Raw genomic sequence first — 25,336 nt, 5'->3', positions numbered from 1 at the left:
CAGAAAGTCTCAGAATGAAACAGGCAGCCTGGCGTGCATGTTCAATAGAGTCTGTTGGATTTTGTGATTCATAACCTGCTGCCACAAACCACTGATGTGGTTAAGCCTGGACTGCTCTTGCTTCGTTTCTTTGGAGAGGATGGATAGGCAGCTTTTCTTATTGGATCACACATGTGGAGCTCTAGTACTTCGCTAGTACAGTCATGGCTTCATCTGCTTTCAGGTAACAGAGATTCGACTGAAGTACTTTGACACTGTTCCGGTTGCTGCTGCCATGTGTGTGTTGAAAACAGGGTTTCTTTTTGTGGCATCTGAATTTGGAAACCAGTGAGTAAACAATTTTACCTCAGTATTTTCCCCCTGCTGAAACAGACTGTTTCTGTTGAGGGCTGCAGACTGACCCTTGAACTTACTGTACGTAGAAAGGCAACACCTCTGATTTAAGGGGTAAATTAGTGCTTTGTTCACATGGCTTGGCAAAACACTTGGATTAGACTCTGACTGAATGGGGGAATTTTCTCGTTATTTGAACACAGATTAGATGATATAGTGCAGAGAACAAAAGATTACTTCCTGTGCAATAGGTTTTGGAAGAATTGAGCACTTGTTGTTCAGAGCAAGTTTGGATGAAGCCTTGAGCAGCCTGGTCTAGTGGGGACTGTCCTTGCCCATGGCAGGGAGGGTTGGGACTAGATTATCTTTTAAGGTGAATTCCAAGCCCTAAAATTCTATGATACAAGTTCATCCTGTATCCAGGTGAATTATCTTTTTAATTAGTATGGTAGTTTTGAAGCTTTGTGTGTTATGGCCCACTCAGAAGTCTATAATGTTTAAGTGTGTTCCTTTCCTTAATAGATGTATATTTGAGGGCCTGCTCAATTCATGTTTGGGCTTCTAGAGTACTCTGAAGGCTCATTCACACCTTTGAAGATGATTTAACAGTATCTCAGTGGGAGATCACAGGAATGGAGATTTAAGCTCTTTAATTCTGACTGCACCTGCTGTCAGCCGCCTGAGGGAGCCCCAGCCAGTTTGCTGGGCTGAATCTGGAGTTGAGGAAGCCATATTTGAGCTTTATTGAAACCAGGAAGTAATTCAATCTTTTTTTGAGCTTTATTGAAACCAGGAAGTAACTCAATCTTTTTTTCTTTTTTCTTTTTTTTTTCCCCTCTCTCTGAAGTTTAACTTAATTGTTGTGATACTTAGATGCACAAAATGGAATAGGGAATGTCGTTAAAATTACTAAGGTGAGAGTATTCCATTAGAGTAGACAACTGTGGAGTTGCAGTCTTAGCTATTGGTTTTGCTTTTGGCCTCAGCTGTCAGTGAGTGCTTTGGCTTTGATACAAGAGTATCTGAAAGGCTCAAGGATAAACAGAAAACACTGAAATGCCTTGCCAGTGACAGCTACAAATGAGAAGGGTTGAAGGGGGGAGTTTGTGGGGTGCTTTTGGATTGTGGTTTTGGGGTGTTTTTTGGGGTTTTTTTGCAGGCCTCTGATTCCCTTAAAACATTCAGTCACCAAGACAATCCTTAAAGCCAGATTTTAATAGCTGTGTAGTGCAGGGAAGAATTTCTTTCCTCCCCACTGCCTGAATATCTGGCTAAGCCACATATTGCTTACTGAGAGAAGGCTACATGAGCTTTGCACTGACCATGCTATTGCTTCTACTTTTTGTCTCAAAGTTACCTGTACCAGATAGCTCACCTGGGTGATGATGATGAGGAGCCAGAGTTTTCTTCTGCCATGCCTCTTGAGGAAGGAGATACGTTCTTTTTTCAGCCAAGGCCTCTCAAGAACCTGGTGCTGGTGGATGAGTTGGACAGTTTGTCTCCTATTCTGTGTTGTCAGGTATGTTGCACACAAGTTCCCGTTTGCCATGTAACATTTGGTGACTCCACTTACTTATCTTAGCTTGCCAGAAATACTGCTCTATAGTAAAAACTTGCAGAAAAGCAAATCTGAAAAGTTCTCAAGACAGCTGCCTAAGACTGATACCTGGCCTGGCAGCTTTTGCTTCTTGTGGAGATAAACATGTATCTGAACACAGGGTGTCAGCCAGCAGTTCTGTGCTGCTTCTCTGTTGACCATCAGACTAGTTCTATGCAGAGAGTTTGGTTAAAACTTGCCATTATTTCAGGGCAGCAGATGATACACTCTGTGGCATCTTCACTGTTTTCAGTGTTTGAAGAAGATATTCTTAAAGCTGTAGTGTGACACATACAGTTTAGTTTTATTTTCTGTTTCCATGGATATTGTTTAATGCTTTTTCTCCACACAGATAGCAGATTTGGCCAATGAAGACACACCCCAGTTGTATGTGGCTTGTGGTCGGGGGCCCAGGTCGTCTCTGAGGGTTTTAAGACATGGACTTGAGGTAAGTCTCCCAGCACTTTCAAAGAAGAGCTTGAGAGGGAGGACAGTGGGAGAATGAAGGTGCTGAAATGAAGAGATTCTCTCATTTGCTGTAGTCTGGAGACCAACTTTCTCTAGGCTTGCTTCTTGGAGAAGTAGAAGGGTTGTACTGTTTATTCTTACAGTCTCAAAGGCCTTTTGTTTAATTGACTCAAACAACCTGCATTTTGTCTCTTCTAATACTTGAGTGTATTGAGCTGGAACACTCCTGGTGTCTGCCAGCTGCTGCTGCTCATTTCTGCTGGGGGCAGGTGACCTTGTAAAGCTGATCATCCGGAGCTCTCGTATTGCCGTATCATTGCTGAATATACTCATATATACATCCGGCATAGGGTGAAAGCATCAGAGCTGGGAACTGTTAGCTTTCCTGCCCAGTTGTGGGAAAGCTTAAAAACTGCTTGTGGTTTGGTCACTTACTCTAGTAAATCTAAACAGCTGTTTGCAAAAGAACCTTCTTCCTGTTTACTCTTAGGTATCTGAAATGGCTGTTTCAGAGCTGCCTGGTAACCCCAACGCTGTATGGACTGTGAGGAGACATGTTGAAGGTATGCAGTATTTTCCTAAAGCACAGGGAGGTTACAATGGCTTTTTTTTGTGTGTGTGTTGTTTGTTGTTGGGGTTTTGTTTTGTTTTTCTGTCCAAGGAGATAGGAAAGATGCTGCATTGAGGGTTGTGTGCCATCCCCAAAAGTTGTGGTGTGAGTCAGCAGCCATCTGGTTGTATTTAGAAGCCACCCACCCTCTGGGCCCCTAGAACTGTCATGCTTTCCTCTGACAAAGAGGCACCTGCCTGCAGCTGCATCCGTCACCCAGTATGCTGTGTCAGCTGTACATTTGCAGCCTGAAGTTGCTGGATTTCTCATCCTTTCCCACTTCCCATAAGTTCTTGCTCAGACATCAGCAGGCAACAGTTAGGATTTTTGTTGGAGCATACTCACTATTCTTTATATGCCTGTTGACAACAGCAGTAATCAGCTCTTTGTGACAGAGTGGGATGCAAATTATTGTAACAAAGAAGATAAATCGCCAACAGTGTCTGTATTTTATTGCTTCCTTCTGTGCATATCTGCAAAGAAAACAGTCTGGCCTTGGATATGCTCCCTGTTCAAAAAACCCAGCAGTGTGTAGAATGCTGCTGATTCCAGGAAGGTGAAGGTTTCAGGTTGGCAGAGTATACTGGATTGTGGGTTTGGTTTGGTTTGGGGGTTTCGTGATTGTTTTTTTCCTGATTTGAAATAATGGATTTGCCTTAGTAAAATACAAGAGGAAATGTAGTCCCTTGTCCTGCTTTTCTCTTGAGGGTGAGAACAGAGTTCCACAGAAACATCTAAAAAGCTTGAAGTGAATCTGTCCTGGGTACTGACAGTGTCAGCAGTTATTTCTGAGGCAGTGCTTTGTATACATCTCACGAAGACTTCTCTAGGTTTATGCACTGGATCTAGAAATGCCAGGGTGTTGCAGTGGAGAGCTTAGCCGGCTGTGCTGACATGGTATCTTGTTTTTAAGCAGAGTAGTGTGTCTTCCAGGGAACCAGTAACCCTGTGGCAATCTCAGGCATTGCTGTGGGATTTAGCTTGACATGTGATACCTGCCATCAATTCCTGTGCTCATGTCCTGAGACTCATGTACTGCCTTAAGCAGCATGGGGGGAACTTTGAGCACAAAGTGCCTTCATGTTCCCCAGAAATAAAAGGATCAAAAGGAAAGTGTTTCCACAGTTCATATAAAAAAAAGATCTATGATTTTCTAAAAAAGGGGTATTGCAGTTTCTTAGGGAGAAACCTTTGCTCCAGCATCCTGGAAAAGAAGTTGGTAACATTGCTCCCTCTGAGGAATGGAACCTTCTGACATCACCTTACAGTTTTAAAACCTTTTCTTTTGGGGTTTCAGAGTGTGATTTTTGACTTTTAGGAGCTGGAGGACCATTGCTAATCTGCATGAAACAGACCAGTTTCTTTGCTTCCTCTTTTTTCCACCTTCTAAACTCTCTAGGTTTCAGCATGATGATCTCCATGATTTCAGAGAGGCTGAAAAGCCTTTGCTACTCTTTTAATACAGCTTATAGTTATGTGAAACCGATCCCCAAGTTCCAGCTCTTTGAATTGTGGGGTTTAAACAGGAAGAGTGCAGAACCTTTTCAAACATGTATCTAATCTTGATGCTGCCCTTGAGTGCTCAGATTGCAGTGTCAGGTTGCCTGGCTCTGCCTTGATGCTGCAGTGTGCAAGTGCTGCAAAGCCTCTGTAAGACACATCCGGGTTTGCAGCTTTCAAAGCAAATACTAACCTTGGCTGGTACGTGGTGATACTCACTACCAATACCAAGCCTTTTTTTTTCTTCCACAGGTGGCTGGTGGTGGAGGTGCTGATCACAGGTGTGTACCTACTGCTAGGGGCTACTGTACTGTCCCACAGGTTAACCACAGAGAATCCCAACATCGTGGGGCTACATTTATGCTAAACGTTTCAGTAAATGAATTCTAGAAGCTGATGCGTACTTGGAGGTTGTTGCCTTTGCAGTTCAGTAGCTGAGGAGTAGAAAGCAGTTCCCATTCCATCTTACAGTCTTGGGGGGGGGAATCAATCAACTGTCTCTGCAGAATGGTCAGTTCTTGGTAAAATTGGATGTGTGTGTTTTGGGGTGTTTTCAGCTCCCTTGTAGACTGAAGCTTGGCTCACAGCTGCTTTCTTTAGGAGAAAAAGGTCAAGTGGCTGTAGGTATAGCTGGCATGGGAATGCCCTGTGGTTACAGGATGCATCTGCCCATTGGACAGAAGTGGATGGGATTTGCACCAAACCCTCTCTTGCAATTGAATTTCAAGGTCTGGGGATGTAGCTGGCTGCATGGAGATAGAGAGGAGCTGAGAACTAACAGTCAGCACTCGCTACCTGGAACTCTTGTATGAACAGCAGTGTGCAGTGAGTCGCTGCTGCGGAGTCACCATGCAGTAGTAAACAGAAGCCCAGGAAAATGTGCAGTCATCCCCTCAGTGTCTGTTAACTGAGAGCAATCCTGAGCTCTGTCACTGCTCATCAGTTTGTTGACTGAACTCCTCTGAGCTAGTGGTGACTGTATGTGTATCAGTGCAAATCCAGATGCCTCAGAGCATGAAAAAGCTGTATCAGGCCCGGGACTGGCATATAGGAATGGAATTCTCATGGACTAACTCAAACTGAATCCATGACAAATAACAAAAAGCACAGTAGTGTAGAGTTCATGGACTGAAATGTCATGTTTTCATAACTGGTCGTGACGTGTGCGTGAAGCTGCAGAAAACTTGTAATGAGTGTGTAGGAGAATGAGTCCAGCTGTGGCTCTTCAGTCGTTAAAATGTCTCTGTTACTCTCTGAAAGGAGCTAACTGGAGCAATTAGAACGGTAATAAGCATCTCAGAAGTCTTGTGTCTGCATACAAAATGATGTCTATCTGTTCAGAGCTCTGGGGAGCCTGATGTTATGCTTGGGATTGTGCAGAGCTGAGTAGATACCTTTTCATATTAAAATCTGTAGATCTTTTCTTTTTTGAACAGAATGCTTCTCAGTGTGCGCATGGGGATTTGGTCCTCTTAATTTCAACTAGGCTGCTATATTTTCTAAACCAAAATTTTATTGTTTGAATCTAGATGAATGTGTCTTATTGACTGACTTAATTCTGGTAAATCAAACCCTTTATTTCAAAAGCTCCAGCAGAGAGGCATTAAGCAACACAGACTTCAAGCAAAAATGCCCTTGTCACTGTTATTGACACAGACTTAAAGGCATGCTCTAATATAACTGTAAGCCAATGAAAAGAAAGAGCTAAAAAAGTATTAAGTAGTAGGAATAAGTTTTCGTTTAGAGCAGGACTAAGGGAATCTGTTTTGCTCTCAAATGGGAGTTCTTTGTCCTGTTCCAAATCACATGGTTAAGCCTCCAGCTGGGACACGGTGGTTTGTCATGAGAATTGACAGCCCCCAGGGAGGAAGGCAGCAGCTCTCAAGAAGTTTGGAAAGCAACGGTGGTCTTTGAAATGGAATTCTTAGAACATCCTGTCTACGGGATATTTATGAATCGAATACTTAGCCTCTGAGCTGCTAGAATCTCCGTTTAAAGCGATCGAGGAATTCTCCTAAGCTTCTGGTGTTGAAAAATTCATGCAGGTTCTTAGGAGAAGCTGCTGATTAGTGTAGAGAATAACCAGTGTGTAACAGTGTACGTCTTGCTGAAGTATTACCATCTGCTGTTAATGTCAGAGGAATTCTCCTGTTAAGCCAAGTGTTTAAATAGTTGGCCTTACTAATCAGTTTCTCCGTGCAGGTTCAGTTTTTGTTTTTTCATTTCCCCAGATGGACCTGTTCCTGTTTGTGGGGTTTGGGAGCATGTTGGAGGTTACAGGCTGTGACCACTAATAGAGTAGTACTGGAGTTTATGCCACAAACTGCTGCTGGAATTGCTTTAGTTATACAGAGCTCTTCAGTTTGGTCAGAGCTGTGGTCTGTATACCAGATGTTGGAGAGAAGAATGATGTGGGGTTTTTTTCACTTGCATATTTTCAGCTGTATGTAAGAACTTTTTGTTATAAACGTGACACAGCAGGTTTGGCAATGCCTCCCTCTAAACAGGGTGGATAAGAAAAGGATCAGTTCCTGGAGCATTTGTTTTGGTTAATGGAGTTCAGGTACTTTAAACTGATGCATGGTATTTGCTAGCATCCTGTTTTCATCCCAGTGAGAGTTCTCTATTGTCTTTCTCCATTAGAGTCACTAGCCACTTCTTCATGTCTCCCACATCTGCAAATTGTGGAGAATCTCTATTCAAGGGCAGAAACTGGGACAGCTCGCTTACACCCTCACTTCCACTAGTTGCCTTGTGCTGTGGTGCCTAAGTCTGAGTTTTAGGTTGAGTTGGATTAAAATGAGGAATTTTTTTTTAAAGAAATACCACTTGCATGACAACAGCAGCAGAAGTAGAGTTGCTTCTCTGAGGCAATCTTACTTCTCTTCCAAGGTTCCTGGCTCCATTTCCCAACAGACTTCATTGTTTCTGTTGCTTTTGTTATTCTGTTTTAATGAGACTCTCCTCTTCCCCTCTTAAGGTCTGATGCTTTCTGCAGAATGAAAACTTAACAGCACTAAACTGGGACATTCCCTTCACCCAGTCCTACTACCCTCATTTCCCACAAAGTTTCCCTGTCTCCAGATGAGCTCTTGAGATTATTTTGATTAGCAAAGCTCTTCCATGTCCAAGTTAGTGAACTTTCCTGAGCTGTCCCCTTTGGGAAAAGCCAGTACTGGAGGTAATAGTTGCAATACTGTCATTTATCCCAGTAGAAGTAAAGGTCAGTGTTCGCTCTATCTTAGAAATGTATTTGTTTCTTGTCCCAGGAGACTGTAGGGTCTGTCAGTGTGAATGTAAACCAGTTTTGCTTCTGGAGGTGGGGGTAGAATGGGCTTGACCCTGAGCTCCTCTGTTGCAATGCACCCTGGTTGTTCTCCACAGCCTTTTATTGTGTGACTACTAGATAGAGATTGTGGTCCTGCAACCTTCTGTGTGCAGCCTCTGTGGTGTGGTTTCTCTAGATGGGTTCCATATGTTCAGATTCTTGGAGCAGACTCTTTCATTTGACTTCATTGGGTGTTAAGTGTAGATTCAGCTCCTTGTGTGAGGTGGGGTAAGTGTCTTCAAGGCTTCTAGACCTTGTGCGGTCTTTGAAAAAAGTAGGCAGGAATCCTGCTTGCCAGAATGCAGAGTATTGTGAATTGACTCTGGATCTGGATCATCATTTGATCCCTGACTCAGTCTTGCATTGTTTGGAGTCTGGCAGTGACTGGCTTTTGGACACTGTGTCCCAGAACGAACTTGTACAATGCTGTCAGCAGATGTAATTATCACAGGAATTCTGCTGAAGAGTAACTGCTAGACATCTGTCAGACTGCTGATTGTGTTGGGAAGTCTTGCCTTTATTTAATCAGCACCCTTTTTTCTGTCTTCCTTGACCAGATGAATTTGATGCCTACATCATTGTGTCCTTCGTAAATGCCACACTGGTGCTGTCTATCGGAGAGACTGTAGAAGAAGTGACTGACTCTGGATTCCTGGGTACTACACCCACCTTGTCCTGCTCTCTGCTTGGTGATGATGCTTTGGTACAGGTAATGGAAAGCTGCTTCTGACGTGTCTCCTTATGTCTGCCACACTACGTGGTTTCTACAGCAGTGCAACATATGTGTAAAGGTGTGAATTGGCAGAGAATGATGCTTGTTCAGCCTTTCCCTTTTTTGTATCTTGCGAAGTGAAACTGGACCAGCTGAGGATGGTCCTAGTCTCCTCCAGTAGTTCCTTGCTGTAGTTGAAAGATACAGTGCTTCCAGCTGGCAAGTGGCTTCCTGCTTGTTCAGCCTGGTGCATAGCTGATGGATCACTGCTGCCAGGGTGGAGCTTGCCTTTGGCTTTTGCTGAGTCAGAACCACCAGTGAAATGGGAGTTGTGAAGGGATGGTAAATCCAGAATTGCTATGACCTTTTTTCCTTCAGGTTTATCCAGATGGGATCCGGCACATCCGAGCAGATAAGAGAGTTAACGAATGGAAGACACCAGGAAAGAAAACCATTGTAAAATGTGCTGTGAACCAGAGACAAGTAGTGATAGCACTGACTGGAGGAGAACTGGTTTACTTTGAGATGGACCCGGTATGTATGTTAATGCTGTGAATGGTTTGGGAAGAGTGAGGCAGAGTATGGGGTATGTCAGGGATTGATCCTTGATCAGACCTGCAGAAAATGGTTTGGTAGCAAAACATCCTTCTAGAATGGATAGTTCTAAGCCCTGCATGTATGGCCTGTGTCTGTCTGAGATTATTTAGTGGCTAATTAAAGTCTCTGAAGTTTTTAACTGAGTCTGAAAATTGTGTACTTTTGCTCTTCCAATCGTAGCCAAAATTACGGCTGTAAAGAAATTGTTTAAAAAAAATAGATAACAAATCCAAGGTATTACATTAAAAACCAAGTGTCCAATAAATCTTGTGTTTTTCTTTCTCAGTCAGGACAGCTGAATGAGTACACAGAGAGAAAGGAGATGTCAGCTGACGTCGTCTGCATGAGCCTGGCCAACGTTCCCCCCGGAGAGCAGCGTTCCCGCTTCCTTGCTGTTGGGCTGGTGGACAACACTGTCAGAATTATTTCCCTTGACCCTTCAGTGAGTAGCTATTTCTGCCTCTTACGTTGGTTTGAAATATTCAGAGGAATACTCCAGAGGTGGGCTGCGTCCACCCAAGTTGTCTTTCCTTATTCAGGTGGATGACCAGGAATGGAGAGCTTGTGTGGCTTTTCTCTGCTGACTAGGAGGAAACATGGCCCTTTATCCTTCCCTTTAACAGATGGCCTTGTTGTATCTAGTCTCACCCATGCCTGGAGGTTCAGCTGATTGAGATAAAAGCAGTTTATATCGTGTTTTGAGTGGGGATTTTGGGTTGGTTTTTTTTTCCTGTCTCCCTGTTTCTACCTGGAATAAAAGCAGACTCATTCTGCAAGCAGGTCAACAGCAAACCAGCCTTGTCATTCCTCTACCTGCAACAGATGATTCAAATGATGCCTGCAGTAACCTAAATTTTGCTCAGGTCACTCCATTCTAAATAGCTGCAAACTGTACTATAGAGCAGTTTGGAAGGTTCCAGTTTATCTTCTCTAAAGCCCAGGCTGCTGCCACTCCTGCTTGACAAAATCCACAGAGCCAGCATCTGTTGGGACCTTTTTCTTTTTTTCCTGTGGGATCTTTACACTCCCTAAGTAGAGTTTGAATCCCCTCTTGACATGCCAAGCCTTGCTGACTGGCATGGTCCCTCTTTTCTGTCTCCCACAGGATTGCTTACAGCCTCTGAGTATGCAGGCGCTCCCTGCACAGCCCGAGTCCCTCTGCATCGTGGAGATGGGTGGCACAGAGAAACAGGATGAGCTGGGGGAGAGGGGCTCCATTGGCTTTCTGTACCTGAACATTGGACTGCAGGTGAGAGGTGCCTGCTTGGTTCTGACAGGCATGTCTGCAGGAGCTTTCGCTTGAAAGGTGGATTGTTAAAATAGCCTTGTCATTGTGCAGCACCACACAAAGCCTAGCTGTTCCCTCTTTGTTACAACATGCTTCAAAATTGACTGGAGAATTCACTGTGTGACTTAGTAGAGAGGCAAGTTTCCCCATAGGTTCCTAGACTTAATGCTAGTCAAGAGACAGCATATTGTCCCAGATTTCATGTAGGACAAACAGTGCCTTTCCCCTTCAAGAAAGAGGGCATGTTCTAAAAAGTATTTCTGGGTGAAATGCTGAGCAGCTCTTTAGAAACTGCCTGTAGGGCAGAGTATCAGAGAAATAACTGCCCACAAGCAGAGGCTCTGCTCTAATAACTCTGGCGTTACACAGCATTTTGTTACATCCAGTACTGACTCTGTGATCTTTGACCAAAAAATGTTGTTTTGACAATTCAACATGTGGTGAAGATAATCAGCGTAGTCTAGGTTCTTTCACATGCCTCAAGTTTAATGTCAGAATGCAAGATCTTTTTAAGTGACCTGAGGCTTTTTTGGGTAAATCCTTTGTACTAAGAGGCAAGGGCCCTCAGGTTTTTATGACTTATGTGATGTACTGAAGTTCTTGGTCTGTTTTTTGGTGCTTTTTTAGGTTGGGGTGTTTGTTCTATGGTAATTCCTTTCTGCCCTGTAGCAGTGTGCAGGGGCTATGCTTTTTTAATATTAAGAGCCAATTTAAATAGAGTGTGGCTGTAGGAGAAAGTTGTACCAACAGTTAGGAAAACAAACACCTAATTCTTCAGAAATTGCCTCTCTGTTTTGAATTGTGGTTGTAGTTAGTTCTTTCTTACCTGCAACCTTGATCTAACTTTGGTTTGCTGGTGCCTAGAACGGTGTGCTGCTGCGAACTGTCCTGGACCCTGTCACTGGTGATCTTTCTGACACCAGGACCAGATACCTTGGTTCACGACCCGTCAAACTCTTCCGAGTCCGAATGCAAGGCCAAGAGGCGGTAAGTGAGGCGAACCACTCGCTGGGGTGCAGCTCCAGTCCCCAGGCACTGCGTCCTGGATTTCCTTATGGGTGGCCAGGGTGGAGAAGCATCTTTACAGCACAGCAGGACCCTCTGGGTAAGGGTGGGAAGTAGAATGACTTCATTATGGAGCTGCCTGGCTTGCAGCTTGCTCTTTCACAAGCAGCTTTGTTCTTGTTGGTATTCCCCTTACTTCTTAGGAAGTAACATGTGGTGCTGCCCTGCCTTCTCTGAACTAGGACTCATCTGACCCCACCGCTGTGTTTGCAGTGTACTTGGAGTGCTCTGAGCAGGTTCTTGAGCTTAGAAACACTGGAAAACCTCCTCTTCCCTGCCTTAGTTCACAGAGAGGTGGAGAGAGCCCTGTGCAGAAATCTTAGCCTTGAATGATGGTTGTCTCCTTGCATGCTGAGAATGGCTCAGCCAGGGGCTGGACAGCTGCCATACATGGTTCAAGGAAAATATTTGCAGGATTTGGCATGGAAGGAAGAATGTGTTTCATCAGAAGTGCCATTTCCAGTCTTTCTGATGTGGCACTGGGGAAATCAACCACCCCCTGCTTGACTCATTTTTGGATGACACCTTCAGAGTTGAGAAATATTGCCGATCAGCGTAGGGGGTTGGATCTGGGAATTTGAGCTCTGCTGTAGTGTTATGGTATACTGGGTGAATCTCTTCAACTTGCTTCTGCCAGCTGTAACTTGGAAGTGAAGAGCTTTGCAGCTCTAGCAGAGAATGCCTGTAGAATATCTACTTTGAGACCAGCTCTTGTCACTCAGGCAGAAAGTAAGGTTCCACTGAAATTGATTTAGCCAAATGTATAAAGCCGAAGAGTTTAGAAGTCCATCTGCTTCCTTTGTTTCCCTTAACTTGATGGAAAATAGGCTACTGATTATTTTAAGTAAATTTCACTCAGAGTCCTACAGCATTTGGATTGTGATGAAGCAGTAAGTACTTACATAAGAAGACCTGTTTCCATTAGAATAGGCTATTATTTAAAGAAAAGGAGGTATGACAGTATGGGTGATCTTGGCTTTTACAGATAAATAGTTTTATTGCACCTCAGTTTGAGTATTTGTTGTCTTGATATTGCTTCAAAGTTCCTCTTTGTGCCATATGCAATTACCAGATAAAACTGTCCCTTGAAAGCAAGCAGTGCCTCCACAGGTATGCTCTGAGCTGGGTGGAGTTCACCCACAAGAGTTCAGCTGTTGTAGTGGGGGAGAGTTGGGCACTGTACATCCATTCGTATTGCACAGACTGAGCTGACTCCATCCCCAGCCCTAATAGATTTGTTGCCTGTCTTTTCCAGGTGCTGGCCATGTCAAGCCGTTCCTGGCTTAGTTATTCCTATCAGTCACGTTTCCACCTGACTCCCCTGTCTTACGAGACACTGGAGTTTGCATCTGGTTTTGCTTCTGAGCAGTGCCCAGAGGGCATTGTGGCCATCTCCACAAACACACTGAGGTAAGAACTGATGGGGAAACACAAATAATTCCAGGCTGGAGTGCCAGGCAGGTGGAGCAGCGGTGAATTCCACCAGACATTCAAAAGGAAAGGTAAAGTGACTTAACCTCAGAAAGACCTGTATTCCTATTTGATTATGGATTTGATAGAAACACTTGGATGGGTTTCAAAAAACAATACAAGTATAGTTGTGCTGTCAAAAAGAAATGGGGTGTGCTGCTCAGATTTGTATTTTTTAGCTTATTTTAAATAAGTGAAATTCAAGTTACTCTTAAATTCTCTGATCCTTAAGAGAGGGAAGCTTTTAATAAATGTGAACCTACTGTGTATTGGGATCTTGTGGTTTGTGATCTGAATTGGCTGCTTTGCAGAAAATAAACCACGTGATTTAAGAAACCAGAGGCACGACAGGGATGTATTTGTTGCCTTTTTCAAAGTTCAGCTGACATACTAAAAAGATAAATGAAAATAATGGACCACAAATTCAGGAGCTCTGCTGTGTGCACTTGAACAGGAACTTTTTTCATATCTGTCCTCATTGAAATATTACAGCATTCATTGCTTTTAAAGGAGTCATTCTTTCTGGAAAGACTTGTGGTTTTTAGACACCAAATGCCAGAAGAACTGGCATTTCAGCTGGCAAGGCACAGGAAGAAAGAGTTGGCATTGCATTTTTCATACTCTTTTAACTGAAGTGCCTCTGAGGAGCATTTGATTGTGTGTCAAAGTCAGTGTCACATTTAGATTCAGATGATGGTTCCCCAAACATGCACTTTCTTCCATGTGCTCTTTGTTCCTCTTGGGATACTCTTGCTTGTGGGCTCCCATTTAGGGTACTAGTTTTGCTCTTTTCTCTCGAGCTCTTTGCTATTGCTCTCTGGCTTGAGAAAGGTGCTGCTCCTCTCCCTCAGTAGCCAGTTTCACAGACCAAACACTCAACTCCAATTTTGTTCTTTTGGACAAGTTGTTTTCAGACCCAGTTCAACACATGTCATGTCTTTGTCCCTCAGGATTTTGGCACTGGAGAAGCTGGGAGCAGTCTTCAACCAGGTTGCCTTCCCATTGCAGTACACACCCCGAAAGTTTGTCATTCACCCAGAGAGCAACAACCTGATCATCATTGAGACAGACCACAATGCCTACACTGAGGCCACCAAGGCACAGAGGAAGCAGCAAATGGCTGAGGTAATTGGGGTGGGGGGCAGGTACATACATCTGTTCCCTTGAGGGGACTTCTGCAGCTGGAAATACTCCCTTTTCTCTAGTTCCTAGCTGCCACTGCCTGCAAGGTTTTGTGCCCTGTGTGAATGCAGGGGCTGAAGGGAGTGAAGATCTGCCTGGGAACATAAATACCAGCAGAATACACCACTTCCCAGTGCTCCTTCCTTTACATGTGCCGTGGCAGGCTTTAAGAACCACAGAGTGGAGGACAGTCATGCTTGTGTAACACCATTCTCTGTGTTTACTGTGACTGTTTGAGGATGTTTGCATTTCAGTGGGTTTTTTTTATTCTCAGTGTTTCTAGAGTTGTTGATTTGGAGAAACAGCTCCCCAGACAACTGTGCCTTGGGCAAGGCAGAGCTGACACTGCTGTGCCCTGAGCTGCAGAGACTCCCTGGGGAATAAACTCGGGGTGGGTGAAAGCTTTAGGACTTAATGAGTTTTATGTCTTCACAGGCAGTATCTTGCCCTGGAATACCTGGGCTTCTGGGAAGCAGGGAGACTCTATTCTAGGCAGAGCATCAGCATGTTGGGAAAGGAAATCACTGAGCTGTTGTTTTTATTTTTCTCCTGTCCTTTGATGTGCCATAGGAAATGGTGGAGGCTGCGGGCGAGGATGAGCGGGAACTGGCTGCAGAGATGGCTGCAGCCTTTCTGAACGAGAATCTCCCAGAGTCCATCTTTGGTGCTCCCAAGGCAGGGAATGGACAGTGGGCCTCTGTTATCAGGGTGATGAACCCCATCCAGGGAAATACGTTGGATCTGGTTCAGCTAGAGCAGAATGAAGCTGCCTTCAGGTAAGAAGCACTGCCAGATGCAGCAAGAGTCTCTGCTGGTGATGAGTCTTGTTCTTTTCCTTTTGCCTAGCTGTTACTGAGTTGAAATCCAGATGCAGCATGTTATCAAGAGACTGGCTTGAAATTCCAGAAGTGATTGCCACGTGGTTAAAGCTCTTATCTTGCCTTTCCTTCCCTTCCCACCCTGATCTGTCTGCATGTGGCACTAAGAGCTGGTGCTCCAAATGTGTTTGCTGGACCTCAGTGCTTAAAGAACAACGCAGAGATGTAAATGACAGATAAGAGAGCCAGGAACAGGAGAATGTTATCTGTTAGTTCCTCTTCTCATCCAGGTAATCTGAGGATAGATTAAACAGAAAGGAAGCGTTAGAGGACTGGAGGGGAAGACCAACACAATACCTATGAAGAACAGCGAGTGCCTGAGCAGGTGAAGTGGAGTTAGGTCATGCTATTCCAAAAGGCTGACTTCATCCTGTTTTGTCCAGATTTCCTGCCTGGCTGAGCTACATACTAGGCAGGAAACAACACTAGAAGATAAGGAAAGTTATATGTATGTGTCCAGATTGGAACAGCCTTTGAAAAACAGCTTGTAGTGGAGTTTTTGCACACTGCTAGGCTGTGTCCAGCCTGAGAAAGCATAAAAGTAAAGCTTTGGGCATATTTGACAACTGAAGCACATATGGAGAATGTGGAAAAATAAAGGATTCTGCATTAAACATTTTTAGGAGGAGAAACAACCTCTTGAGAATGAAATGTCAGTGTTGGAAGGTTGGGCTCTTGAACCTCTGCTGGGCCAGGTGCAGGTTGTGCTGTCAGGGAATGCAGTCCATGTGTGCAGTGCCAGTGTTGTGATCACACTGATTTCCTGGTGTTGCCATTCCCAGCGTGGCTGTGTGCCGGTTCTCCAACACTGGTGATGAGTGGTACGTGCTGGTGGGAGTCGCCAAGGACCTGATTCTGAACCCACGCTCGGTTGCTGGGGGGTTTGTCTACACATACAAGCTGGTGAACAGTGGTGAGAAGCTGGAGTTTCTGCACAAGGTGAGGGGGGTTAGGGGGTCATTTCCAGGCAGGGTGTTGGAGCAGCTGTTACTTGACTCTGGATGTTACAGTGATACTGCAGTACTCAGTGAATCCTGAGTAAGATCATTGTGCTGATGGTACACGCTGGAAGCAGCCTCGGAGAAAATAAGCTGCCTCCTACAAAATCAGTTGGGACATCTTTCACAGAGCTGAGGATTGAACACGAATCTCCTGGAAGTCCCAGTCTTATCCATCTAATTGGGTATATGGGAAATGAGCAGTGTTTTTCATGTCCCAGTTAGGGAGGGGAGAGAAATGGCTCTGTTTGCTTTTTGGAATATGAGCTCAGAGAGCTGCTTGAGCACTTGTTTACAGAGCAAATTCATACTTGGGTCACTAGAGCCCTGGTGCTAAGACTGTCAGTCCTTGGCTGACCACATGAAGCTGGTGTGAGCTGTCATCTTCAAGTGCTGTTTGGTTGTATGTAGAAATGATTAGTGACCAACTTGCTTGACAGGTCTCAGGGGCAACGGTTTCACCAGAAAAAATACTGTTCTTCCCATGTGCTTCCAGCATGGCTGAGGTTTGAGCAGATGAACATATGGAAAGGAATGTTTTGGCTTATTCACTTTATACAATCCTGATGCAGTGAGTGGGTTCTGTCCTGGACCAGGGCCTTCCCTGGTGCCACTGAATAGCCACAGGGAATTTGGCAGAGCTGATGTTGTGAAATAAACTTCTCCTAGCCGGTGCAGCCAAGCTAGGAATGCTGTAACTAGAAGCTCTCTACATGTTTCCCTTCTCTGCTGTGGCTGATCCTTTTGGTTGGTGGGAGGTTTCCAGTCCTGTCTGAGTTACTGGAATTGTGGGCACACTGTAATTGTTCAGATTTAACTGTTTCTTTGGTGGCAGCATCAGGGTGTCTGTGGCAGATGACTGAACCGGATTCATGCCTTTATTTTTAAAACAGACAGTCTGGGTGGATTTAGGCAAAGTCTAAAGTCTTTCTGTTGGATATAAATCAAAACTAAGAACAGGCAACAGGATCCTTGTCTTTTTTTGCTGCCTGCCTGGTGTGGGGTACTTAGATCAGTCCTTCACCAGCAGTGTGTTGTCTGTGAGCACCCAGAGCTCGGTTAGCTCCATGGGTGGCTTCTGCTGCTGTCGAAAGGCCTGCAGAGGACTGACCTTTTGCCCCTCCTGTAGAAAAAGATTGTGAGTAGCCTTTTACACTGACAGCCTTAGTACAGGCCAGGGAGCTTCAACCAAACCATTAGCTGCATCTGTTCTGAAGCTTGGTGTAAAGTGAGCTCTGTTAATGGGGATCTCAGTCTTCCTCTTCCCTCTCTAGACCCCTGTGGAGGAGGTTCCTGCAGCCATTGCTCCATTCCAAGGTCGAGTCTTAATTGGAGTTGGAAAGCTCTTGCGTGTGTATGACCTAGGCAAGAAGAAACTGCTTCGGAAATGTGAGAATAAGGTACTGACTTCTGTTCTTGACCAGAGCTGTCAGTTTGGAGTGAGTGATGTTTTGCAGCAGGAGTGAAACAAGGGGTTTAGCTGCTGCTCCAGCCCAAGTGTGTCTGTGCACTTGGTCCTCAGAGCTGTGTCTGTGCTTTGTTGGGTGCATATATCTGGAGTGGGACTGGACTGGACTGGGCTGTTGTGCTGCCCCTCTACACCCCATCTACATCTGCACCTACTCTGCATCACTTTCCCATTGCCATTCCAGACAGTAATGCTGCATGTTCCTCTTTGTCCCAGCTCAGTGCAGGCTGTTATTGGCCATGTGCAGGAGCCTGTACAGACCATGCCTTGGCCATCTGCTGCATATGTGAGAGGTCTTACCCAGATACAAAGACCATGCCTTGGCCATCTGCTGCATATATGAGAGGTCTTACCCAGATACAATTGCTGGAAATGTTTCCTTAGGTGATCAGCAGGTGGGGGACAGAAGCTGCAGGGTGCATATGAGCACCTTGGATCCCCAGAAGGTTGAAAAGGGGATTTTCTCCTTGAAGTAGATGGTTCTTCTTGCTGAGCATCTCTGCTGCTTTAGGAAAAGGTTGCAGAGTGTGGTTTTCTAGCTTAATTGCCTGCTCATCCCTCTCGTGCAAACTGCAGGACCTGTGACAGTAGCTCATTACTGCACAAAGGAACTCCAGCAAGGTCACAGGCAGACTGGGAACTTCTAGGGGAATATTTTTGTGTGTTGTGTGGTTTTGTGTTTTTTGGTTTTGGTTTTGGTTTTTTCTCAAGCGTGGCTCATGAAAAATTGAAGGTTTCCTTTCCTTGGGCCTTCCATGACCACATAGTGAGAGGACATGGAAGCAGTACCTGCTTGCAGGGGTGCCCTGGCATCTCCAGTATCTGATCATAGTGTCAGCAGCAGAGCTTGTTCTCTGGACATTACTCATACAGAGCAGCTGTGAATGTCGCATGGTGCATGTTAGGTTGCACTGTATTGACAGTGTATTTCGAGTGGGACTGTAGTATGCCAGAAATCAGGTAGTTTGGGAGGGAATAATGGGAATTGGGGAGTGAGCTGTAGTTCACAAGGGGGAATAGTGTTTCAGTTGGAGGAGGGTAGAACTAACGGGTTACACTTCCCTGGTTAAAACACTCGAGTCTTGTCCTTTCTCTCTCAAAAGCACATTGCCAACTATATCTGTGGGATCCAAACCATTGGGCACAGAGTGATTGTTTCAGACGTTCAGGAGAGTTTCATCTGGGTGCGTTACAAAAGGAATGAGAACCAACTCATCATCTTTGCTGATGACACTTATCCCCGGTGGGTCACTACAGCAACTCTCCTGGATTACGACACCGTCGCTGGAGCAGACAAGTTTGGTAACATCTGTGTGGTGAGTGTGCCTTGGAGAAGTTGGGGCTTTTTGGATGTATTTTTCCTTAAAACACCCATGATTTATCTTAAAAGAATGAGAATCTGTCTTTAGCTGCAGACAACGCCCTGTACCATTGACTTGTTTTTATGGCGTGATTAGCTGTTGTCATAGTGGGCTGCAACTTATCGACTTGTTAAATAAAGCAAACAAGTTAGAGTTTCAGCAGGTCATAAACATATTTCTGAAATTTTCAGAAATTTATGTTGAAATTGCCTCAACACTTTGCTGCAAATAAGCCTTGAAAAGAAGCTAGTGACTGTGAAAGGGACCATGAGCGCTTGAGTCAGGGTTATCACTCTTAATTTTCCTGACTAAACCTCATTGCTGGCGTTTAGCTTTCTCTGTCACTTCCTCTCCAAAGTTGGCTCTGTCAGTGCTGACACTTCCCCACTTGGCTGGATTTCAGCAGGGGAGGAGGAAAGAATAGATGGTCTTTCTGGCAGAGCTTTGATCTCATTCTGAAGCGTGCTCGGGTGCTTCGGAGTGCAGAGTTCAGCAAGTGTCACACTCTGCACCTGCAGGATTTGGCCAACACACAAATCAGTCCTCTTTAGTTTTCCTGCCCCACATCCATCACCATCAAACTGTTTCCTTAGTGGGAACCACCCTCAGATCAGTTTGACCATACCTCCCAGGGTGATCTGCAAGTGCCAGGCCAGGCAGAGGCCAGTCCTGAGGTCCTGCCTATGTTTTTGACTGATGGGCCATCCATCTCGACAACACAGTTGCCATTCAACTCTAAAGGCCATGTTGGAGGGGCAACTGGATGATTTTGCTGCAAGTGTAAAGTGATTCTTGAAGGGTCCAAAAGCAGCTGTTCAGAGAGCACAAAGATTTTCCAGAGATAATGTGCTATTTCTCTGCAGCTGGTTAACTCTTTCTTCCTCTTTCAATGCAGGTGAGATTGCCTCCCAACACCAATGATGAGGTAGATGAGGATCCCACAGGCAACAAAGCTCTCTGGGATAGAGGGCTGCTTAATGGAGCATCACAGAAGGTAATGCTTCGTGGGAGGCACGTGGTTATTGTGGGAAAAGAGTGCACTGTTTTTCTGTGAAGGCCTCTGCAGTGTTGTGCAGGAGATGTATTGGCAGTTCTGCTCCCACACAAGCTACTGTGCTGTGGGTGATCTGTTTTCACTTGCTGCAAGCAAAATTCAGTTTCAGAAATGACAGCTGAAGCCTGTTTGGTGTTTGATGGAAGCAGTTCATTTTCTTTTGCTGCTTTCCCTCATTACTTGCATCCGTTTGTCCAGCTGAGCTTTGCCATCTGGTCACAGGTGGAAGGCACTTCCTCTCCAGGAAGGCGTTTCAGAACTAGCAGGTGGTCAAATTTATTCTGCTTTCCTCAGGCCTTTTGGTGCTTTTATATAAGCTGAAGAAAAACCATACTTATGTGCTTGCCTTTCAGGCTGAAGTGATTATGAATTATCATGTGGGAGAGACAGTGCTTTCCTTGCAGAAGACCACACTGATCCCAGGAGGCTCTGAATCTCTTGTCTACACCACCTTATCAGGGGGGATAGGGATCTTGGTCCCTTTTACTTCCCATGAGGTAAGCAGGCCCAGGTGTCAGGCTGCAGTCTTGCTGCTTTTCTTTGCTCTCATCCTCATCCACTATATTAAGGTGCTGAATTCCATGAGGGTAACTCCAGGGCTCAGCTGTGCCTGAAATCCTGGGCTGCAGAAAAACCTGTGGCTTTGATGAAGGGGAAAGAGAAGGAGCCTGTTAACTCCTCCTGCACTGGTTCTTTGAAAAGCTGAGAGATTTCCTTGTTGCATTACTGTTCTAAATCTGTTTGTGCTCCTGAGGAGCTCTTGGGTGGGTCTGAGGAGTTGTCCTTTGGGCATGTTTTGTGTAGCCTGTAAACTATTGATCAGGCACTGATGCTTCAAGTCCTGAAGATGGTATTCTCTTCATTTGCTGTTGCCTCTGGGGGCAGTGAATGCCAAGGCATTCTTTTCTTGAAGCTAATTCTCTGTACTGCACAGCTGCTCTATGCCTTAGTTCCTGGGAGGCTGATCCTGGCCAGAGTGACTGCTTAGCTCTGCTGCAGGTGCTCCCTGGGTGGAAGTGGTGAGGGTGTAGCCATGGTTTTGGCTGCTGTGTGCAGGGCTGCTCTACAGAGCCTGGTAATCACAGAACCACGGGCTGGTTTGAGTTGGAAGGAACGTTTGAAAATCATCTAGTCCAACCCCGAATAGCAGTGTTTCAGCCAGTGTAGGAGTATCTGCCTGGTGGGTGGTGTCTTGCCTTGTCAAGGGGCACTCATGTGTAGCAAATTGTTCTCTTATCAATCCTTAATCTCCCCAGGATCATGACTTCTTCCAGCATGTGGAAATGCACTTACGATCAGAGCACCCTCCTCTCTGTGGACGAGACCATCTCAGTTTCCGCTCCTACTACTTCCCGGTGAAGGTAGGCCTGAGCATGTGGGATCAGCTGGTTGCAGGGGTGCATAGTTGCTCTGGTGTACAGACCTGCCTTGGGGCTGGGAGAAGCAAGTCATGGTTGCTGTTCAGTGGGAAGGACTGAGGCAGTGTCAGCCATGGCTTGCATAGTGCCTGTGGCAGGAACTGAAGCTGGCTCTTGAGCAGCACTCTGTGAGGAGAGCAGTACTTAGCACTTAATACCATGTCTGCTTTGGTTTCTTAACCCTTGTAATGAGTCTTTTGAGGGTTGGTGCTAAGACTCGAGGCCAGAGGGTGCTGCTCCTGCACTGGTTTCTTAACCCTTGTAATGAGTCTTCTGAGGGTTGGTGATAAGACTCGAGGCCAGAGGTGCTGCTCCTGCAGTTCTCTACTTACCCACAGCATCTTCTTTTTCCACCAGGAGAAGCAGCATTACGTAGCTGTTGGTGTGGCTAGGTCAAACTGGGTGCTGCCTTGGGTTGTGTTTTTTTCCACCATCATTGGAAAGGGGAATCTAAGAAACAGCTGTTCCTTCCTATTTCTGCTTTTGAGGAACTGTTATAAGCTGTCGACTGCTAAATGCTAAGACTAGAAGGGTCCAGAGTAACTATGTGGTAACTACTACTAGAATAATGTGTGTAGTTGTGTGTCCCAGCGGCCACGGCTGTCCAGGTGCAGAGGGTGTGCTTGCTCTTGAGGAGCTTGAGCCTGACTTGCAGCATACACAGCCTCAAAGATGTCTCCCATCTGACTGAAGCTGCCTTTCAGTCGTGGCTCACAGCCTTCCCAGCACAGGGCTCAGACCCAGATGGATCCCTCTTCCTTTCCCTTGTGTGATTCTCAGCTGCTCCCAAGCCTTTTGGGTTTCTCTTTCGTTAATCAAGCTGGCCAGTAATTAATGTGAAGCTAACTGCTGCTATTCAGCAGATGAGGTCACCAAGCATGGTCTTGTTTCCAGGACAGGATTAAGAAGCTCTTGGGAACAAACTGTTTGTGGCCATTTTTCCCCGTTTAGGCAGGGTTCAGTGCCTCTCTGTGGTGTCAATTCAGTGCTCTCCTCCTTGCCCCTCCAGAATGTGATCGATGGGGACCTGTGTGAGCAGTTCAACTCCATGGAGCCTAACAAACAGAAGAATGTGGCTGAGGAGCTAGACAGGACCCCACCCGAGGTATCCAAGAAGCTGGAAGACATCCGCACACGCTACGCGTTCTGAGTGGCAGCTGGCAGGGGCAGAACTGCTCGCGGCTCCTCTGGATGCTCTTCCAGGCACCGTTGGGAGGAGGATTGTGTGCTTTTTTTCCCCTTTTCAAATATTGTTCTGGTCCTCTTGGTTTATGTTTCAAAGTAACGTGACTGCGGTAAACACAGTATCAGGTATTTAGGTCTCCCATCACATCCCACTGCATATGTGAAGGCTCCTGACATTCTGGTTTCCAGCCAGAGCAGTTCTGTCTTGGGAAGTGCCCGAGGCTGGACACAGACTGACCCTTGGCCCCATTTCTTTGTCCTCCCCTGTTAGGATGGGGCAGCCCCTGGGTGTCTTGCAGAAAGTCCTGTAGGGCAGATCCAGCTGAATCTTTGTCAGGTCAAGTGGGGTTTGTGATTTCCCAGAGTTCAAGGAAAGAGCTGTGATGTGATTCAGGATTACCTGGCTCCTCTTTCTATCACTGGTGAGCTGCTCCTGGATTCCACCAGCCTGGGGAGCAGCCGATGGGAAGCCTGGCTGTGTGGAGGGTGTAACTGTCACACTTGTCTTGAACAATTTCTTCTGAATTGAAAAGGTTTTTTTGGACTCACCATTTCTGAGTGAAATTCTGTTTTCCCTGTAAATAGAGTTTTGTACAATGTTGACTCTCTTGGGGGTGGGGAAGAGCGAGGCTTGAGTCTGGGACTTGATTTGTTTCATAATAACTTTGGCAAGAGAGTGTCTCCAAGCTGTGACTGTGAGCAGCACATGAAGAATAAAAGCCTGTTTTTTCACTACCCTGGCGCTGGGGCTCCTCTCCTTCGTGGCAGCTGCTGCTGACCTGGCGGGAGCAGGAGTAGAGAAACATGCACAACCTCAGCCCTGTGCCCTGCACTCCTGCAAGCCCCTCACTGCCCCCCTGCCTTGCCTGGAGCTGGGCCCATGCCCTGCAGTGTGTCCTGCAGCCAGAGTGGTTGCTCTGCCCTGGGGGACACATGAAGCCAGGGTAGGGAGAGAGGGAAGGAAAGGGTCTTTCCCCCAGCCACTGTTTCTCTAGCCCTCCCAGGGCATGGCTGAAGCTCAGAGCTCCTGTGTTGCCTGGTGAAGCAGCAGCATCTTTAGGATGAGCAGCTGGCTGCCAGAAGGGCTGGGGAAAGGTATTTTTCCCAGCAGCTTGCTAGCTGGCTGCAGAGGCTCCCAGCTGGAGTGTACCTCCACCAGAGCTGCTTCCTGGTCCTGATGGGTTGTTCGCTGCTTACTCCTTCCTGCCAGTGTGGGTCTGTCTGCAGAGCTGAGATCCTGTGGTATCCCATTAAGGATGCTGCACCTCACCTGGGGCTTGGTGAGGCAGGTGGCCCTTGGCCTAGTGCCATGCTCCCTTTGAACAGCCTCCACGTTCTCTGGTGCATGTGCCATGTGGGGTGAGGGCAAATGTGCCCTCCTGCCCTGTCCTTTGCACTCCCTTCTCCTGCCTTTGCTTGTCGTTGCAGGGCTGCGTTGACAGGGGCTTAACCCAGGGCTGCACCCTTTGCCTCTGACATGGCACCCTGAGCCCCACCCATCCTCTGCCCAGGGGGCAAAGGGCTTTTTGTTCCCTTCCCTGGCCTCAGTGGGGATGGCTGTGTCAGGGGAGAGGCAAAGGAGAGCTGAGCTTGGTGGGGTTCAGATTCTGCCTTGTCATGGACTTAGGGTGCTCATCTAGTGTTCCTGTCCCTTTGTCCTCGCCGAGGGTGTGATGCACTGGATCAGAGAGCACTTCCAGCAGCACTTTGGCATGTTGGTGTCCTAAGAGAAAGCACGCTGAAGGAGCTTGGGATGTTCAGGAACTGGTTCCAAGCACAAGGTTTTGTTTCCTTGGCTGGGCCTGGTGAATAACCTGCCTCCAGTGCAAGGCAAAGTCTGGGAAGGGGCCAAGCCCCAGCCAGGAGGAGCTGTGGGAAGCTGGCTGAGCCCCCACATCCTGTTCACCCTGGGGGGCTCTAAGCTGGGGAGAGGAGGGTTTCTCCGGGCACAGGCTCTCCCCTGCAGCCGCAGGGGTTGGGTCCCGCTGATGCACTTGGGGCTGTGTGCTGGGAGCTGTTTGCCTTGGGCTTGTCCCAGCGGTGGTTTCCAGCCCGGCACAGCCACAGAGGGCAAACCGCCCCCGGCACTGTGCTGCGCAGTTCCGCACTTTCCCTTCTCTTCCTCGCCCCATCCCAGCTGCCAAGCTGATGACTACGTGGGCAGGGAATGCTATTAAATGGCTTCCTCCAACGACTGCAGCAGCTGCGGGCAAAATCCCTGCGGACACCTGGCTGAGGAGCTGGATGGACCAACTCCTCTGCTCAGAGCTGAGCATCTCACCCCTAGCCCAGCACTGGGAGAGAGGCAAGGCCTGTGCCCAGGGCTCGCCAGGACTAGGGGAACCTTGGCAGGAGCACAGCAGTGGCCCTGACTCCGTGCCAGGGGAATCCCAGTGCGCTCTCCTCACAGGCAGAAGTGCATTCCTTCCCACGCGTTTCCCTGGGAGCACTGACCCACGCTTTGATAGCTGATTCCTCTCGCTGACCCCTTGGACGCCCTGCAGCCCAGAGCTCAGACACAGTGGCTCTCCCTAGGGGCTCTTCGGGGTGGCCAGTAGGAGGACAGTGTCCCATGTCCCTTGTCCTCTGCTCGTGGCAGGGGCTCAGCCCTGAAGCATCCTGAGAGGACCATGTGGGCTTGGGCTAGAGGGAGCAGAGTCCTGCTGGCCTGGAGATAGCCAGGAATACCCCAGCCCCTCTGAGGCTGGTGCTGCACTGCAGCCCTCACATGAGCACATGGTGGGAAGCACTAGGCTGACTCCCACTTCAAGTGCCCCAAAGCATACCTGTGGATGTCCCAGCACAGGGACACCTGTCCTGGGGG

General features: G+C 46.8%; 1 protein-coding gene across 1 annotated transcript in view; it reads left to right on the top strand.

Annotated features, from left to right (window-relative positions):
- SF3B3 (splicing factor 3b, subunit 3, 130kDa) overlaps positions 1-22,762 on the top strand; it is a 28,313-nt gene extending 5,551 nt beyond the window's left edge. Inside the window, exons 7-25 of the mRNA XM_009069988.1 lie at positions 224-327; positions 1,687-1,852; positions 2,283-2,378; positions 2,889-2,961; positions 8,394-8,545; positions 8,927-9,082; positions 9,432-9,587; positions 10,251-10,394; positions 11,298-11,420; positions 12,754-12,908; positions 13,919-14,093; positions 14,721-14,926; positions 15,811-15,967; positions 17,301-17,426; positions 18,598-18,810; positions 19,751-19,849; positions 20,263-20,406; positions 21,166-21,270; positions 22,337-22,762. Of these exons, the coding sequence (XP_009068236.1) occupies positions 224-327; positions 1,687-1,852; positions 2,283-2,378; positions 2,889-2,961; positions 8,394-8,545; positions 8,927-9,082; positions 9,432-9,587; positions 10,251-10,394; positions 11,298-11,420; positions 12,754-12,908; positions 13,919-14,093; positions 14,721-14,926; positions 15,811-15,967; positions 17,301-17,426; positions 18,598-18,810; positions 19,751-19,849; positions 20,263-20,406; positions 21,166-21,270; positions 22,337-22,477 (2,691 nt within the window). The 3' untranslated portion in view covers positions 22,478-22,762. The remainder of the gene's footprint in view (positions 1-223; positions 328-1,686; positions 1,853-2,282; positions 2,379-2,888; positions 2,962-8,393; positions 8,546-8,926; positions 9,083-9,431; positions 9,588-10,250; positions 10,395-11,297; positions 11,421-12,753; positions 12,909-13,918; positions 14,094-14,720; positions 14,927-15,810; positions 15,968-17,300; positions 17,427-18,597; positions 18,811-19,750; positions 19,850-20,262; positions 20,407-21,165; positions 21,271-22,336) is intronic.
- The last annotated feature ends 2,574 nt before the right edge of the window (positions 22,763-25,336 follow it).

This window comes from Acanthisitta chloris, unplaced genomic scaffold (assembly GCF_000695815.1).
Source record: "Acanthisitta chloris isolate BGI_N310 unplaced genomic scaffold, ASM69581v1 scaffold5192, whole genome shotgun sequence".
Lineage (NCBI taxonomy): Eukaryota > Metazoa > Chordata > Aves > Passeriformes > Acanthisittidae > Acanthisitta > Acanthisitta chloris.
The sequence above is the reverse complement of the archived record's forward strand: the minus strand, read 5'-3'. Positions and strand labels throughout refer to the sequence as shown.